This window comes from Globicephala melas, chromosome 16 (genome assembly GCF_963455315.2).
Source record: "Globicephala melas chromosome 16, mGloMel1.2, whole genome shotgun sequence".
Classification (NCBI taxonomy): domain Eukaryota; kingdom Metazoa; phylum Chordata; class Mammalia; order Artiodactyla; family Delphinidae; genus Globicephala; species Globicephala melas.
This window is the reverse complement of record NC_083329.1, coordinates 33,445,772-33,464,220: the sequence shown is the minus strand read 5'-3', so window position 1 is coordinate 33,464,220 and position 18,449 is coordinate 33,445,772. Positions and strand designations below refer to the sequence as shown.

The 18,449-nt window shown below is 36.2% G+C and overlaps 1 protein-coding gene across 2 annotated transcripts in view; it reads left to right on the top strand.

Moving 5' to 3' along the window:
- EXOC6 (exocyst complex component 6) overlaps nt 1-18,449 on the top strand; it is a 194,976-nt gene that overhangs the window by 121,153 nt on the left and 55,374 nt on the right. The window contains exon 19 of one of the 2 annotated variants that reach the window (XM_060286255.1): nt 8,032-8,061. The exons of the other annotated variant lie outside the window; for it this stretch is intronic. Within the exon in view, the coding sequence (XP_060142238.1) occupies nt 8,032-8,061 (30 nt within the window). The remainder of the gene's footprint in view (nt 1-8,031; nt 8,062-18,449) is intronic. 2 annotated transcript variants of the gene reach the window in all.

Here is an 18,449-nt window from a genome sequence, read left to right as displayed (position 1 = left end):
GTGTGTGTGTGTGTGTGTGTGTGTGTGTGTAATTTTTATATCAATTAATTTCAAAAAAGTATGCATTAAATAATTGTTGAATTAATTTGAATTCACCTTGTCAATGTAAATCTCCGTGCTTCCAGCCAAAACCAATCCTCAAGATAAACACGTGCACATGTGTGCACACATACACAAGATACACACACATCATGTTTCTATCGTTGCAGTATCTGCTTCGCAGGTTGACATGAGATGATGGGTAGGGATTTTGTGCATAACTAGGGTAAGATTAAGAGAGGTTATATGTTAGAAATGTTTTGGGTTAATGGCTCACCTCAGGAGACTGACATCTAGAGGGAAATCCTGCTTTTTCATAGGACATACTCTGGTGACATTGAGAATAAGAGATTCCTGTCACTCATCTGATCTATTATGATATTTTGTATAGTTTTAGGTGAATCTTTGTGTGCCATTTTGGATGTTTATGTCATCTAACATGGGTTTTTCTGCAAAGAAAATACACTTTTATACAATGTAGACCAACAATAAATGTAGTATATGACCAAATAAGAAAATTATAGTTTACAGCTAGGAAAAGAAAAAAATGGTACTAACAACAGTATATTCTTATTCAAGGGATGAACTAAAAGTATAATTCCCAAGCAAAAATATTAAATTATTGCCTATGGTAAATTTTAGCAAGACTGATAATTATATTATGGCTTAGCGTATTAATTCTCTGAAATCCTGAAATTGTATAAAATATCCAGTTAGTTTGTGTTCTTTCAAGCAAAGAACAGAGGCAATGTTATTAAATGTATTATTTTTCTAAGCAACATATGGCATTATATAAGCTACCATTTTTATTTAAATGTTTTAAGCTGAAAATAAATCCTTGTCGTCAGGTTACCTTTGTACCCAAATAGAAAGAGGGGCCAGTTTTGGACTCTTTCAAACTAAAAGAATCTTCAGAAGATATTTATTTACCACAGTCAGTCCCAAGTCGATCAGCTTATCCATGTATAGACCTGAGGAATTACATGGGGGAGCTAGTTTTGGCTCCATGATTGTTGGTTTTGGCAGTGTTAATAAACAATGCCATGATTTTGAGTCAATGGGAGCTATGAAACCAAGGGTCACTCTTTCAAATAGTGCAAATAGTGCCAGTACTGCAAATAATTGGACAGAGAAGTAGATTCTGTGGGATAAAGATGACTCTCTTGCCCCCGACCCTAAAAAGTACCTAAGATTTTTAGTTTAAAAGCCCCATTCTTAGCTTCATTGCATATTTATTTTTTGTCAGTCCCTACCATTGTTACAAAAGAATATTTTCTCCATTAAAGGTAGTCATGATATGTAGTTGCTGACCACGTTGCGTAGTAAAAGTTCCATTGGTTCTAGAAAAGTTATAGTAATCCACCTAATAGAATTTTGTTCTCTGCTCACAGGGTATGAGAACAATAGAAGTTAATGGATAATAATGGTTTTGATGGAGCCCAGAGAAAGAACTTTATTGTTTTCTCTTTTCTACTACACTGTGGTTGTGGTAGAAAGCTGCAGGATTTGGAAGATCACCAGTAATGTCTCCTTTAAATACCTCCTGTCTCTGGGGTTGGATGCATGAGAGTATTGGTATATTACTTCCCTCACCTGTTTCTCTTAAGAGTCAGCCAGTGCAAGCCTATGCAGAGGACGGAAAAGTGAAGAGCTTCCTTGCTTCCATGTTAAATTATCTCCTCATCTGCATTTCCCTGTGCTCTAGCAGAGAAGCCAGGCTCTCTGCTGGCCATAGGAATTAACAGCAAGCTAAAAGGCAGTATTTATAATAATGATGTTAAGCTGCCCTGCTAAATATATTATCTGCCTCAAGGGAACTTGCCATTTTATGACTCAGAGCTAGACCCATTTATCTGTTATTGTTCTTAGGGACCAGGTGATGAAGGGAGGAGAGCACAGGGTGGTCTTTAGAGTTAGAAGGACTTATGTTTGAGCCTTAGATTTTTAATTTCTTGGCTCTGGAATCCTGGCAAGCTGCTTAACCTCTCTGAGCCCCTTTCCTTCTGCAAAATGGGCAGAATCCATTTCTCCCATAGGACTATCAGAGGATGAATTAAAACCGTGTGTAAAATAGTTGACTGGCAGGGTGCTTGACGTAAAGGTACTGTTAATAAATGTTAGTTTTATCTTTCCTTCTCCTTTCTTCCTTTGTGGGGTTTTTTTTTTTTTTTTTTTTTTTGGTGGTACGCGGGCCTCTCACTGTTGTGGGCTCTCCCGTTGCGGAGCACAAGCTCTGGATGCGCAGGCTCAGTGGCCATGGCTCACGGGACCAGCCGCTCCGCGGCATGTGGGATCTTCCCGCACCGGGGCACGAACCCGTGTCCCCTGCATCGGCAGGCGGACTCTCAACCACTGCGCCACCAGGGAAGCCCTCCTCTGTTGTTTTAAGGCCCTTTATAGTATTAGTTTTAATATCTTTTCACTTTTTTTCCTTGTATTTATGCCTACATTTTTAGCTTGATATTATTTAGCTTTGAGTTCTATACTTTTGCATTATATAGACATTTTAAAAACTTCATTAATTGTGAAAGATACTCACTATAAAGCATGTTTATTTGAATAATTATTATAGCTTGACTGCAGTGCTTACAGTGGCTAACGGTCAGATGCTAGCTAATGCCAGTGAAATATGATTAGTATATGGAATAAATATTATTTTATCCCCAAATCAGTACTCTTGGAATCAGCAATTTTTACTACTTCAAATGTGTAAGTGACCCTTCTTGTTTCTAATAATTTTTTCCCTGACGACTAGAAAGTATTGCTAAGTATAGAAGAAAATAAAAATTACCTGCTGTTATCTTGTTAAAAGATAACCACTGTTAACATTTTGGCATGTATTCTACAAGTCATCTTTTTCTATGCACTTATGACACTTTTTTTTAAGCCTAATTTGTAAGCTTTATGTTTTTTTAAATAAGATTTTATATTAGCTAGAAAATTTAAAACCAGAATTTTTAAAAGCATTCAACATTCATTCACCCCTTACAAGTCTATAAATAGAAGAAATTGTTGAGCAAGTTGAAGTTATCTAGTAATTCTTCATGACTGCCAAATGGAACTCAGTAACCTTTTACTGTGAATACAGTACCACCTAAAGACCCAGCACTGATCTGCTGCTGGAAAGAACACTCAGCATTTCTTTCTTTCATAAATGCTAGTTATGTATTTGTTTCAGTAAAGATGTTTTATTGATTTACAACCACTAAGGGATATATGTAAATGATGAATCTGGTGCCACTGAATTTATAATTTGCATTTTTTATTTCCATAAGTAGTTTAAAAAAATATGCTTTCTGTAAGTGAGAAACAAATATATATATCCAATAAATGAAGATGCGTGATTTAGCCAGAAATGGATAGTGTCTAACTTTTAAAACCATTCTCCTTAAGAATTTTTTTCTGAAGATGCAGCACTATATTGAAAATTCTGAGATTTGGGGTCTAGGCCAGATTCTTCCAATTAACCAGCATTATGGAAGTAGACAAATCATTCAGTCTCTGGATTAATTTGCTAATGTCTGTTTTATTTCATAGAACTGAAAATAAAGGTTGTTTTGTTTTAATATACTTTTATTTCAGTTAATTTGTGTACATGATAATAAATCAAGTAGTCCAGAAGAGTCTGGGATGGAAAATAACCTCCTCCCCCTGTACCCCCCAAGCCCCAGGCTACCATTTCACCATACGTTTTCATTTCTTCTGGTGGTTATCTTAAAAAGAGAATGTCTGTTAGTCCCTACTGTGAAAGATAAGGCACATATAGCAACCTCTTGCTTACCCCTTTTTCTTCCATTCATTGTTACATTTTATTTTATTTCTTCTATTTATCATTTCTTTATATAAAATGGTTATACTCTGATTTTTTGTTCCTTTTCTTTAGCCAGTATCTTAATTCTCTTCTATGTAAGGTAAAGGTATTAGCCTCCCTACCCTTCACTCTATCAGTTCTTCATCTGCTATTTTCTGACAGCTACAGAGGCCTCTGTCTCTACTTTGTACCAGTTGCTCTCTAGAATTTCTGTGTAGCTGTTAACCTAGGACTTTCCTTCTCTGCTGTCCGGGGTTGGGATCTGTTTCCTGGATTCTGCGTGGGTTTTTTTGCTTCACTGGTTGGTTTTGCTAAACTGCCTCAGTAATTTTCTCCTATTTAAGTCCTTGCATATCATGAAATACCTTCTTCTGTCCTCATGTTTGATTGATAGTTTAGCTGGTTATAATAATTCTAGGTTGAATGGTTTTTCTCTGACAATTTTTATTGCATTCCTCCATTGTCTTCTGGCATCCAGGTTTCAGGATCTGTTTTTTATTCCTTAATATTCTCAAATGTCACGGGATGTGTGGAGATGTAAGCTTTTATTTCATTCACTTAGCTCTTTACTCAGTGGTCGTTTTCTGTCAAAGCAGAAATTCAGCACAGGAAAATTCTCTTTTATTATTTTTTAGATAATTTTCTTCCCCCTACTTTTCTATTCTCTTTCTTGGACTCTCATTAACTAGATTGGTCTTCTATATCTATTATCCTTTCCTTCATTTCCTATCTCTTTATCTTTTTTTGTTCCGTGTTTTGGGAGAATTTCTAAATTTTATTTTCAGTACTTCTAGAGAATATTTTATTAGTTGTATTTTTTAATTTTTAAGGAATCACTTCTGTTTTAAAAGTGTTCCTTTTTCCTAGAATACTGTTCTCTCTCTCTTTTTTTTTTAATGGATATATCTTTCAAACCTCCCTGAGGTACTAGAGGGTTTTTTAAAGAAGGTATTTTCTGTTTCTTGAATTATCTCTATTACTCTCGAATAGGCTTTTTGTTTCTTTGTTTTTCTCATTCTCTTTTAACAAAGAGGACCTGGAACACTGATAAAGGTTTACTCTGCTACTGTATAAATACCCTGTTTTTTTATAGTTTTTTTTCCCCTTAGTAGGAATCTGACTGGAATTTTTTTTTAATTTGGGAGGCATTTTGCCTAGGATTCTTCACCTTACAAGTGAGCAGGTATGGAGCTATCCATGAGATTGTGGTTTCCTCTCTTCAGGGCTGACTTCATGGATGTGTAACCTGTGCTGTTGCACAGGGTCTCGAGTTTAGAAGGGTCCTGCATGTGGGTTGGTCCTCTGCTGGCGTCTTGAAATTCTTAATAATTTTTGAACAAGAGACCCCACATTTCCATTTTGCACTGAGCTCCACAAATTGTGTAGCCTTTTCTGCCTCTCTTTCCATTGTCATGACACTGTGCCAGAATGAGGAGGGCTTTTTCCCCCCTCCCTCCTTCCTGCTCTCTCTCTTTCCACCTATACCCAGAGCCTCAGCTCTCCCCTTAAAAGTTCTCTCATTATGGAAAATGTTTGTGCTCTGTAGTTAGGGGATCACTGGCACAGTTGTTTCAGAAATCTTCAGTTACTTTCCCTGTTTTCCATCCCATTTCTTATTTCGGTCCTCTCTCATATGCACAGCTGGACCTCTCTCTAATGCACAGCTGACTCCCAGCTCCGCTGTAGTTCCCTGGTAGCATATAATGGGCAGTTGCTTTCTCTTCTCTATTTAGTCAGCTTTCTGTCTTCTAGAAAATATCCCTTGATGAATTCCTCCATACACCTTCATTTTCTCTGTTGTTAAATATTTTATTCCTTTTGTAATTCTGTGCTTTTTGTATCACTTATATCTCAGGATCAATGGGAAGCAAACACATAAACTTAGTCTACCATCTTGATTTTGAACAACTTGTTTCCTTCTCTTTGAAGTAAAGTGATTGGATGAGTCCATCTCTAAGGTCCCCATATCTAAAATTTGTTATTAAGTGTTATACAGCTGTAAAGTCCCAACCTAAACTTCGATTTATTCATTCTGGTACCTTATTTTCTCATTTAGCTCTTCCTTTTTATGTTCTTTGGTTCATACTTTTTTCCTGAGTTAAGTATATAAATGTACATGCCCTTTGACTTCACTGAAAACTGCTAAGGAGAACTTTAATAGTCAAAGTACAGTCATAGGCTTTAATCGCCCTTTTATGTGACACAAGAAAGAATTGTATTAAAAATACAAAAAAGGGGCTTCCCTGGTGGCACAGTGGTTGAGAGTCCGCCTGCCGATGCAGGGGACACGGGTTTATGCCCCGGTGCGGGAAGATCCCACATGCCGCGGAGCGGCTGGGCCCGTGAGCCATGGCCGCTGAGCCTGTGCGTCCGGAGCCTGTGCTCCGCAACAGGAGAGGCCACAACAGTGAGAGGCCTGTGTACCACAAAAAAACAAACAAACAAATACAAAAAAGGTTGTATTTTTTAAATTGTGACATAGGTAGCGTTGAATACATTTTAGTGCTTTCCTTATCAAATGAAAACATAACCACATATTTATTGTATATATATATATGCTTACAAATTGTCTTTTCTTCTTGGTATATTAATTTTTAAATAATGATAACGTATAATATTGATCTGATGATTGACTATAACATACAAAAATTGTATAATGTGAGCAATGATGAAAACATCACAAGTCTTATGACTTACATGGTGTTCATGTGTTAAATGTTGTTGACTGACTTTTATTGACTGAGTTACTAAATCTTAGCTAAATTTCATCTTGACTCTATGACTTTTATATCTCACATACAATTTTATACCTTTACATACAATTTGAAAGATTTTGGGAAAAATAGTTGAATAAAATAACTGTGGTGATGGGATAATTTTACTATTCCAAAGAAAATTTATTGGAAGTTAAATCTAGAAAGGACTTAGAGATTATCTAGAGTCTAGTCCAGTCTTCTAGAAGAATGGTCTGGCTAACACAGCTGCCAGCCCACTGCTTACTGGGGTTAATTGCAGTAATCTGCCTGGCTAGTTAAGTGTCTTCTTCCTCCATTTCTGCTTGTGGTTTCTCCTTTACTCATTGCATGTTTGGCGAAGAGGACAACTTCCCACATGGAGGGCCACCTTTGGTGTAGGCTATACCAGATGTTCAACTGCCACTAATAAATAGATTTTGAGTTTCATTGACCTAATATAATAAGGTTAAATCCATGTTTCTGGGTAAATACCTTTTTCTAAAAAAAAAAAAGTAGTGCTTAAATATTACATAGTTTATTACTGGAATTTGAAAAGTAAATTAGATCATTTAAAAAACAGTATTTTAAGGCTCTTTAAACTTAATTTTATTAATCATTATTATTTTAAGGAATTAATATTTAACTAATTTAGTTCTTAATATCTTAAAAGAATAAGCCAGTACCATGTATTTAGTACAGAACTTCAGCAGGGGCTGATATGTATTTAAATTAAGACCAATGATTTGGTTTTTGCTTTGACTTGTCACTTCTTAGAGGAGAAAATATATTTAAATGCTTAACTGTAAGATGACTTAGTGTGCCATCTTTCCTTGAGTAATTTATTTTAAGCTGCATTAGAGGATGTGGAAGCATAGTGGCTTATCCTTTCTAAGCATCTTCAGAGTCATTCAGTATAATTTTCTATGTGTAAAGAAATAGACATTTTATTTCTTTTTGTATTAAAATCACTTGGGAGAGATACTTGTTAAAAATTCAGATTCCAGTGCTTGCCTCTAGACCTAACTGAACTAAAATTTCTGGAGCTTAGAAATCTACCTATTTTTGCTTAAAATTTGAGAATAACTGTTCTCCAGTAAAGAACCCTTTCAATGGGCTGGTGTTTTCTATATTTGCTGGTTCAGCAGACATTTAGTAACTGCTAACGTTCTCAGTATTTTAATGCTGACTAGACAACTTAATTAGGTAGACAAAAGTTTGGAGGAGGATTTATCTGATTAGTGTGGGTGTAAAAACTCACCTGTAAATCTTCAAAATAAAATGATAGTCACATTTATGTGATTGATTAATGCCTTTAAATTATAGCAGCACACAGTCAGCTTGCTTGTCTTATAGTGTATTTTGCTTTGCTACTTTAAACACCGCTTCTGTCGTTATTGGAATACATTTTCCTTTTTTATTTGATTGCCTGTCTGACTTCCTTCTCAGACTAACAGCAATGATCACGCAGCCATGTCGGTAAGTAGATACAAGCTAAAGCTAGCATGCGAATTAGAAAATAATGAACTTTCTGCAGGCTTATTTTTCTCTGTATAGGTGTTTATGGTAAATTCTAATTGTTTTGGCAGTGTTCTTGTTACATTTGTAGTTTTATGGAAACCAAAGTTTGAAGATAATACTAGTAGTTTTGGTGAAGCAGTCAAGATTCTCTGGGACTTGATTGTGAAAGTTAATATCATGATGTGTCTGTGGTGAGGGCAGTGCTTTGGGAAAGCTCTTTGTGGTCACCTCATGCATGACAGGCCACACTTTGGAGATATTTTCCTTATCTGCAAATGAGTTCAATAAGAGTGTATAGCCTGTAGATTTTTGTGAGTGTTAAATGAGGTAGTATAACATGAAATGTTTAGAAAAGTGCCTGGCATAAAATAAACACTCAAAAAAAATTAGTTGTTATTATTACTTGTTTGTAAGACTATTTATGCTTTTCCTGAATGCTTTTTCTCTACAACACTTACCAAACTCTACTTCTAAAAATCCAACTCAGTGCATAACACAGTGTGGTTCATGACCCAATGCAAATGTTTCTTTTTCACTCTGAGCCTAGTATTGTTCTCCTGAATTGCCTTAGCTTCTACCCTTTTTTAATGGCTTCATCACATTTTGCTTTTTATTGTATTTGTTCATCCTTTCCACCTCCAATTATAAGCTCTTGACGGCCAAAATAAGAACTCAAATGTTGTTTAAGTATAGATATCGAAAATTATTCTTATTTTTAAAAAAATCTCATCTAGCATTTGAAATTTAAATGTTCCTAACCTATATTTTGTCCGTTTTGTTCTTATTTCTATTATCGAAGTTCAATTTTTGATTATTGTAATTGTCTTCTAATTAGTCTCTGCCAATAGTCTCTCTTTATTGCAGTTCATCCTACATATCAAAGCCAGATAATCCTTTCCAAAGCACAGTTTAATCTTATTTTCTGTATTCAAAAACTTCAGGGTCTCTCACTTATCTACTGAATTAAGTAAAAATTCCACAGGCTAACAAATAAATGATCTCAGCCTCTTTCTGATACATTTCTGTCCATGATTCAACAAGGGCATTTAAAGTGGAAAGTTCACTGTGTCCTGGATCTAGCTTCAATTTTCTATCTTGTCTTCATTTATAACTGTAAAAATCATGGATCTCCTCCAAAAGACATCTTTAATGTTACCTCTTTCATGAAGCTTTTGCTAATTCTGTTTAACCATATGTTGATACTTTGTGCCACTTTCATGGTACTATTTATATTTTGTCTTGTACTATGGTTGTAGACTTGCCTTCTTTCTGCTATTGGAATTTAATCTGTTTATGTTAGGAACTATATCTACTCATCATTGTATCTTCTGTAGCACCTAAGCAGTGTGTTACATAGAGTAAGTGCTTGATAAGTATTTTTAAAAGTTAATATGAGAGAAATAGTGAAGAAATGGACTACTATAAAAGTCATTTTCTTTTTTTTTTTAATTTATTTATTTTTGACTGTTGGGTCTTCGTTGCTGTGTGCGGGCTTTTCTCTAGTTGTGGTGAACGGGGGCTACTCTTTGTTGTGGTGTGTGGACTTCTCATTGTGGTGACTTCTCTTGTTGTGGAGCACGGACTCTAGGTGCATGGGCTTCAGTAGTTGTGGCGCACAGGCTTCAGTAGTTGTGGCTCTTGGGCTCTAGAGCGCAGGCTCAGTAGTTGTGGTGCACGGGCTTAGTTGCTCCGCGGCATGTGGGATCTTCCTGGACCAGGGCTCAAACCCGTGTCCCCTGCATTGGCAGGCGGATTCTTAACCACTGCGCTACCAGGGAAGCCCAAAAGTCATTTTCTTATATGTTTAAAAAGTGTGAAAAATATACTGCAGGGAGTTCCCTGGTGGCCTAGTGGTTAAGATTCTGGGCTTTCACTGCCGGGGCCCGGGTTCAGTCCCTGGTCGGGGAACTGAGATCCTGCAAGCTGTGCAGCGCAGACAAGAAAAAAAAACGTACACTGCAAAAATCAGAATTTTTGAATCAAGAAATTTATTTGTCAAATATAGAATACTTTCTAGTTTTGAAGAGAAAGTTTGCAGTCTATTATTTACAGACAGTAATTTAGAAAATGTCAGTATGAGTGTGATTTAGTAAAGATGTTATCAGTACTGATTAGAAATATTTGAAAGAATAATGTAATTCATATCACAACTCTCTAGATGCAACTATAAATTTTGAAGAGTGATTAAAATAAAATAAAAGAACCTACGGCACCAAAATAACTTGCAAATTGCCAACACTGAGGACAAACACTTTGACTCACAGAAGAGACAGACCCTCATGCTTTCACTTGACCTTTTTGCTTATTAAATGAATGTAGTAGTTGTTAAGTACTTATTAAGCATGCTAACAGGTTTCCTGCAGATAGACCATATGCATATTCAAAATGCAGAAGTGAAAGTAACCCTGCCATCCAGAAAAAACCCTCAAATTGTTTCTTGTCCTGTGTTTAAGAAGGAGGGATAGATTTTGGGATCAGTTTTAGATAAATATTCATGAGAAATTTAGAAAGATTTGGCACGTGAATGTCCAGTGTTTTGAAAAAATTACTTATATGAGATAATTCTTTCTGTGGTGATAAATGAGGTATTTCTGTGACACATTTTGACATTCATTTCCATACATTTATAATAAGTTACTTCCAAGTACACAGAAATCAACAAGAGCAAACCATTGACAGTATATCAGTACATTGGAGAGAGAGAACTTTGCGAGAAAATGTAAATGAAAAAGTTGAAAACAGTCAAAGCCCACTATTAGAAATAGAATTTATATTTTTTCTTAAGCTTTTTCATAATGTAATAAAACAGTTAAGTTATTTTCACTGCTGGAAGTTAATTGTAAAAAAAAAAAGAATCTTGCTTTTTAGCTGAAAATGAACATACTTGAATTTTATAACTTTAATCCTTTTAGGTATTAAGTTGCTGTCTCTATTAGCTAAATGCTGACTAATCTTGGTGAGAAATTTAATTTCATAAGTTTGTAAGTCTTATGTGTGTATGTAGCATAGCATACTTAAATATTTCCCTGCTGTCAAAGGTCGTAGAAAACGGTATTTTGAATTGCTCTTAATCAGGGCATAGTTGGAAGAAGTAGTAGTAATAGAAGGCTTTTAGAAGGAAACAGCATGGGAGTTTTAGTAGGAAGCCAGTGGACTAGGAGAGAATTACAAGAACGACCTGTAACAGAACAGGGACATATAAACGGAAATAAGTAAAGTGGACTCTGGGACTTCCCTGGTGCTCCAGTGGGTAAGACTGCACTTCCAGTTCAGGGGGCCTGGGTTTGATTCCTGGTCAGGGAACTAGATTCTGCATGCTGCAACTAAGAGTTCGCATGCCGCAACAAAGAGTCCACATGCTGCAACTAAGAGTGCGCATGCAGCAACTAAGACCCTGCGGAGCCTAAATAAATAAATATTTTAAAATAATAATAATAAAAAATAAAGTGGACTCTTCCCAGCCTATACAAATACACACAGTATTAGTACATACATGCGTGTGCACACTTACAAATACCCTAAAACTTTACTCTTTAACGGCTGTAGATGAAATAAACTACACCATTGATGCATGCTTTATGAGCAAAGGATCGTTTTGAACAGGAAGATTCAGTATTAAAAACAAATGAAAATGTACCACTATCAGTTTCACTACCAGGTGGCAGCAGAGAATTCATGTTTAGAAAGTTACTTGAATTTTTGCAGATAGGAATAAGTTCTAGGAATGCAAATGTTATCTTTCCCTTTAACCTGTGTTACACAATAGCAAGAAAAAAATAGAAGATAGTTCTCTCCCCGCCACACCCTCGCTCTCCCCCCCCCCCCCCCCCCCCGAGTTAAATAGGCAAAAGTCGAGATGGGGGAGGAAAAGAGACTAAAATATGTGGATAAGAGATTGTTTGAGTTGGAATTTATGTTTTATTGCAAGCAGATGAAGATAGCGAAAAGGAGGTCAGATCCCCTGGAGAAAAAGAAAGGAGATGGTAGGGAAAGATGTTGGAGTCAGAAGTTTCCTGTGCAAGCCAGGGTCTGGTGAGGCTAGAGAGCCCCTACTTTTTTTTTTCTTCCCTGTACAGAACAGACAGGGATGGATAAGGGTGAGGATAGAGCTGATGGGAGAGGTAGAACTGCTTTGGTGAATTCATATTTACAGAATGTTTGCAGGTCAGGTAGAGAAGACAAAATGCAACAGGCCAAGATGCTGATACATACTCATAAAAAGCTTATGCAAGATACTGTAATACAAAAAGTAAAGAGATTAGACTTTGCAGAGTAAAGTCCCAACAAAAGTGCATGTTTAGATGAATATTGCACATAGGGGAGGAATTCAGAAGATAAGCAACAACATTTTAATCACTTCATTTTCTTTCATTCAGGAGACTTTAAGCCTGGTAGGGAAGCTGTCATGTTTTAAATCTTTCTACCTCTTATGGAAATTGGTGTGGTAGATGGTAGCATTGAGATTTAAAGCCTTTGTCTGTTTGGAAACAAGAGGGGGGCAGTTGACCTACTTATTTTTCACTCTCAGGGTATTGTTGAATGTCATTTGCAAGATTGTCTTTAGAAAGAAAAAGGTAAGTAGGTAACTTACCTTGTTTGCTCCCTCCTCCTGAAACTGAGCAGGGCCCTGTGAGGCTCCCGGGCATGGAGGCCTCTTTTTTTGTCCCCCATTTCTTGTAGGCAAGACGCCAGCCTCCATGACCCTGCCGGAGTTCCAAAGGGCAGACTTGAACAGTTGCTAATCAAGGGAGGAGCAGCCAAGAAACCACCTGAGGCCAGATTAAAGGGACCACAGATGCTCCTCAAGATTAGGAGACCACCTGAGACCCTGCACACACCCTAGTCTTGTCAGCAACCCCACCCTTCGGAAGCATTGTTATAAAACTCCTTATCAAATGCTCCTGGGTTGGGACACATTTTTTCAAGGCAGGAGACTGCTGTGTCCCCCTTTGCCTGGCAAAATATTCATATAAAGCTATCCTTTTCTCCTTCACCCAAAACTCTGTCTTCGAGATTTGGTTCAGCACCGGTGTACAGAGAAACTGAGCTTTCGGCATCACTCCTTTGTATGAGTTTTGTTTTGTTTTAATATGTATCCTCCCCTCACATGATACATTTCCCTGAGTCTTTTTAAACTCCTAGCCCGGGTACCCCCTCAACTGGAAGTGACTCTAACAGTATTTACCCCAGCCACATTCCCACAATCTAGGATTTAGCCCAGTGAAGTTACGTGTTCAAAAAGCCCTTAACATTCTGGATGAGTATACCCAAAACCTTTGAAAATTCCCAAATATGAGAATACTGCTGTACCATGTAATTTCTTTCAGAAATGGTATAAAACATAATTGAAAACTGTAGACTTTAGCGAGAGTTACTTTATCCATGTCAGCTAACAGAAGACAGCAAAGCCACATTGACTTGGGGAGGTTGGGACTTTGACTGCATTCAGTCTGAGTGGTTCCTCCCTGCCCAATACCTGTTTCACAGAGCAAGTAATTCAAATGTGTGCCTCAGCAAATGAAGCCCTACTTGTACTGGATTCTCAGAGTCATTCTTAAAAGGTTGAAACCTAAACATAAATCCTTGAATGACAAAGACCTGCTCTGTGCTGTTTATATATACATGGCTATGTTTATAATATATCAGCCACCTCTTGGCTTGGGTGACATTTGTCCATTTTACTAATGATCATGTGGAAATGAAACTGTGTAACTTCAGGTTGGGACTTGAACCCACGGGCCAGGACTTGAACCTGGCCAAAACCCAGATTGGGACTTGAACCCAGGGTCTTTTAACTGAGATCACATGCCTGGTCTTAGGACTTAATGAGGCTCAGGCTCTTGATGTCTCATCGTAGAAAGAATTCAGTGAGCGACAAAGTGATAGGTAGGAAGTGATTTATTAGAGAGAAACACACTCCACAGAGTGTGGGCCATCTCAGAAGGTAAGAAAGGTACCAGGGTATGGGGGTTGTCAGTTTTTATAGAGGTGGGTAATTTCATAGGCTAATGAGTGGGAAGAGTATTCCAGCTATTTGGGGGAAGGGGTGGGGATTTCTAGGAATTGGGCTACCACCCACTTTTTGACCCTTATGGTAGGCCTTGGAACTGTCATGGCGCCTGTGGGTGTGTCAGTTAGGTTGCTTATGTGTTACAGTGAGCTATACTGAGGCTCAAGGTCTAGTAGAAGTCGACTGGTCCACCATCTTGGACCTAGTTGGCTCTAATCAGTTTATGTCGTGTCCTTGGGCTCTGTCATTCTTTTAAAGGTTGTGTCCTGCCCCCTTCCCTCCTGTTTCAGAAATAATCTATGTTGTCTAACCTGTTAGTGATTCTGACAACTTCTTTGTAAATTTTAAGTCATACTGGGGTTGTGAAATAGTACATTTTAATGATTATATTAGCCCTAATACTCTAAGCTGGGTTCTTATGTAAAAAAATGAGACTATGACTCTGCTATCACAGAGATGTTGCTTTGATAACAGTTCCTGGGATACTTCGGCTTTTCAGTCAATTCTTGTGGCTTGACCATAGTATTCAGTCACCATGTGGAAACTTCTCTTGTATTTCTTACATTTGCCAAGTGAGAAAGTTATAGGGTCTTGATATTTTATTGCTTCCCTACTTAAACATGTACCTAATTGCCCAATTTGCTGTTATCAAGTAGATTTAAGAGGTAGGAAAAATCTGTCAGTTCCTACATAATACAAACTAGCTCCCTCTTTGTGCTATTTCGGACAAGAGTACATGCAGCTTTTACCGTTTTATCCAGATTTCTGGTATAATCAGTAGCTTCAAAACCTTGACCTCGTCTAGACTTTCACTGCTCTACTTGTCCTTGCATTCTCTTTCTGCCTTTTAAAGTTAGGAGGAGTTTGAAGATGTCATGGGACTGCCATGACAGCAACAATGGTACTTGCAGAAAGCTAAAAATCTGGGTGTTACATGTCATCAAAGGCCACATTCAAAAGACTGTTTAAAAAAAAGAAAAAGGCCACCAAAGTTTGATGAGACCTATGGTTGGGATAAGGAAGCTGGGATAAGGCATGAAATAGAAATGTGCCATATATTACAAGTGACCTGAAGTTTTCGAAGTTTGGGGAATTTTTTTTCCAGCCTTGCGATACTTCTGTTTTATTTAATCCGTGTGTGTGTGTGTGTGTGTGTGTGTGTGTGTGTGTGTGTCCGTGTCCGTGTCCCGAGAGCAAGCCTTTATGTTATGTCTTGTATCCTTATGATTGAGAATTGTTTAGAGGAGAAAAGCCTCAGACGGGAAAAAGGGAATTCATAATTGACTATGGGAATTGTGGTTAACTGATGTGATACCCAGTTCTCTGGGAGCTAGAGCTACTTAGATGAGGACAGAGAGGGTATGAGAGGAATAGAGAGGTGTAAAGGAGGTACTTTAGAGAATGTTAGGGGTGTTAGAATAAGTATATTTTGATAGACCTATGAATTTTGGGGGCATAATCTCAAAACTGTGTCTTCAAGATAGTGTTAAAGTTATTATTAAAACTCACTAAAGGAATTCATCTTGATATTTAAACCTTTATAACTCATCTATTCTGTAGTATTGGGAATCGGAGAAATTTCAGTTTTATGTAGAGTGTTCAGCCAGAAAATAGTTTAAAATGTAACTTACTAGGTAAAGGAATCTTTGTGCATTTGTGAAATCACCTTGGAGAAATTTTCATGTTTTAGGAATTTTTTTCCTGATTTAATAACATTCTTTACATTTGAGTAAATGTAGTTTCATATAGTAAAATTTAAATTAGTGATTCTTATGTAAAAGAGAAAGAAGAAGAATAGATTTCTTAAATTAAAATGTCTACTTTTCAACTAGGCATCATTTTTCAATTAAGAATTTATTTCTAATTTTAATGTTTACTCCATATTTGATGAAAGACTTCACTCTTTTGGACTATGTGTTTTAAAAGGCTAAAAATTGTAGCTCTTTAGGAGACTAACCAATTCATCAAAATACTTCCTTTCGTCTTTTGTCTTCCCTCTGAAAAGGCTATTTCATGGTCTCATAACTGAAATTCATGAAGCAAACTGAGAGGCAGTAAGTTTGAATAATATAGCAGTATTTTACTATTTTTATTTAAATAACTTTAAAAATTAATAACAACTTTAAAAAGCCACATAGAATCAGAATTAATAAATTTTCTTATCAATGTTAGATTTAATATTCAAATTGACCATGATTTTATTTTCCAGTTTTTCCTGACAAGAGTTACATAACCTTTTAAAACAAAACCTGTTATCAATTTAAAGATTAATAAATACAGCACATAATATTTCTGAGTCTTTTTTTTTTTAACTTAAATAAAAAGTAGGTTTTTGTGCCAAGTTGATCTTTTGTGGGGGTATAAATAAAGGAAAGTGGATTCTCCGGGGATCATTAAGGAAAGTAGACCAACGCAGAAAGAATGGTTGTGATTTCAAGAGTACATTTTTATGTTAAATGTATTTGAGAGAATGAAAGCAGCATTGAAAAATGCTTTCAAATAAGTACTATTGAAATCAAACCTTCCTTCTTTATTAGGCCTTTGAAATAAGAGAATGGTGAGACAGAAATGAAAACTTCAAATGAAAATTTAAATGTGTCGAATTAGTTTTTAAGTATTCTACATTTCTCCTACTATTATATGAGAGTAGATCTATCAAAACATTACTTTGAAACCAAAACAGTTTTGAGCTATAATCTAATAAAATGTGTTGTATTTTTGTTACCATGTCATTTTACGACGTTTCAAAGGAAGCAGAGTATCTTTAGCCTAATCTATAATAGTAAATTATTTTGAAAATTTGGCTTGACATACAAACAGATGTGTTTTCTTGATTCCTTTTAAACTGAGGGTTGGTGGTTTGTGGTTTATTGTTCCTGTGATTGGCATTAAAAGCTTTATTTCACAGCTTGCAGTGAGGGACTATTGGGTAAAGAGTGTCTGTGTTCCACAAACTAAATTCAAAAAGTGTCAATCAAGGTCTCACATAGGTTACTTAGAGAATGAGTTTTCTTACTGATTTCACCGAATGTCACCTCATGCTGTCTTTGATTGGCACAGCCTGGCAGGGAGGATGGATGAATCTGTCACCGACCGGTTAATTGTGTTGCTGGTCTCAGTCTGACATTAGGTCTTTGACTCTTAAGTGGCTCAATACAAAACAAATTAGCAGATTGTAGTCATATTTCTCATTCTATATGCTTTGACTTTGTTGAATGCAGTCCATAAATCATATTGACTGACACACAAGTAAATGATGAAAGCTGCTTTTGAGACATGGATCTAGAAAGCAGCACTGTGAAGGTGCCATGGAAGGATGCATATGGTTGACCCTTTGGGAATTTCCTAGGAGCCAAATGTCTCTTTACCACAATTGTTCTTAGAAGAAAAGCTTTTGAGTAATGCAAAAAGGATCTAATATGTCAGCAGATTCTCTTTTACAAGTTCCTTTGAAATATAAGAAGTTTGTCCAAGGGTTTTCTCTCTTTACAAGTTGTTTTTCAGCAAAATGTTAGATCAGGGTAAAAAAGTAGTTACCTTTAAAAGTTTGGCAGGTGTTTTTACTTATTTACTGAAATTTATGTTGTTAAAGAGGAGAATGTTAATAATAGTTGCAATTAATTTTTCAGATGAGGACAGCAGAAATTTCTAGGTGCTTGATATTAAATGTGCTGTGTTTTCTCAGTCACTTCACTTAATTATTTTGGCTTTGTTGTAATGTTAAAAACCAGAGCATCTCTAATGAAAACAGCTAGTTTTTAAAGATAGTTGTAAAAGTACTTAGATTATTTTTGTTCTAGAAGGTGATGCAGTATTAAAAGGATCAACAATAATAGCAAAATAGTGTTCAGAAAGGGGTGTTTTGGTTATACAAAAGTGTACCAGGGGCTACAGGCATCAAAAATGAATTGCCAGGGATGTTTTTGGAATGTGCGAGTTTCTGGAACATTAAAATTTTCTGTCTCAAAATAAGTAATAGATAAAATTTAAGAATACTTGTTCACATTATAATCAGGAAGTAGACATTTAAAAAAGTATAATCTTATAGAATATAACTTTAAATATTTAAAGGATTTGAACCTTTGATATTAATTTTGAGCTATAAAAAAGGAAGAATTTTTCATTTGAATATTTTACAGATATTTTAAACTTCTATCTTTGAGAACAATAAGCCTGTATTTAATATGCATAATCAAAGGAAATTTTATATTAAGATTTTATTATTACATGTATTATTTAAACAAAAAGCTAAACGCATGTGTGTGTGCGTGTGTGTGTGCGTGTGCATGCGCACACACATATGTTTTCATTACCTATATCCACCAAATTTATGGAA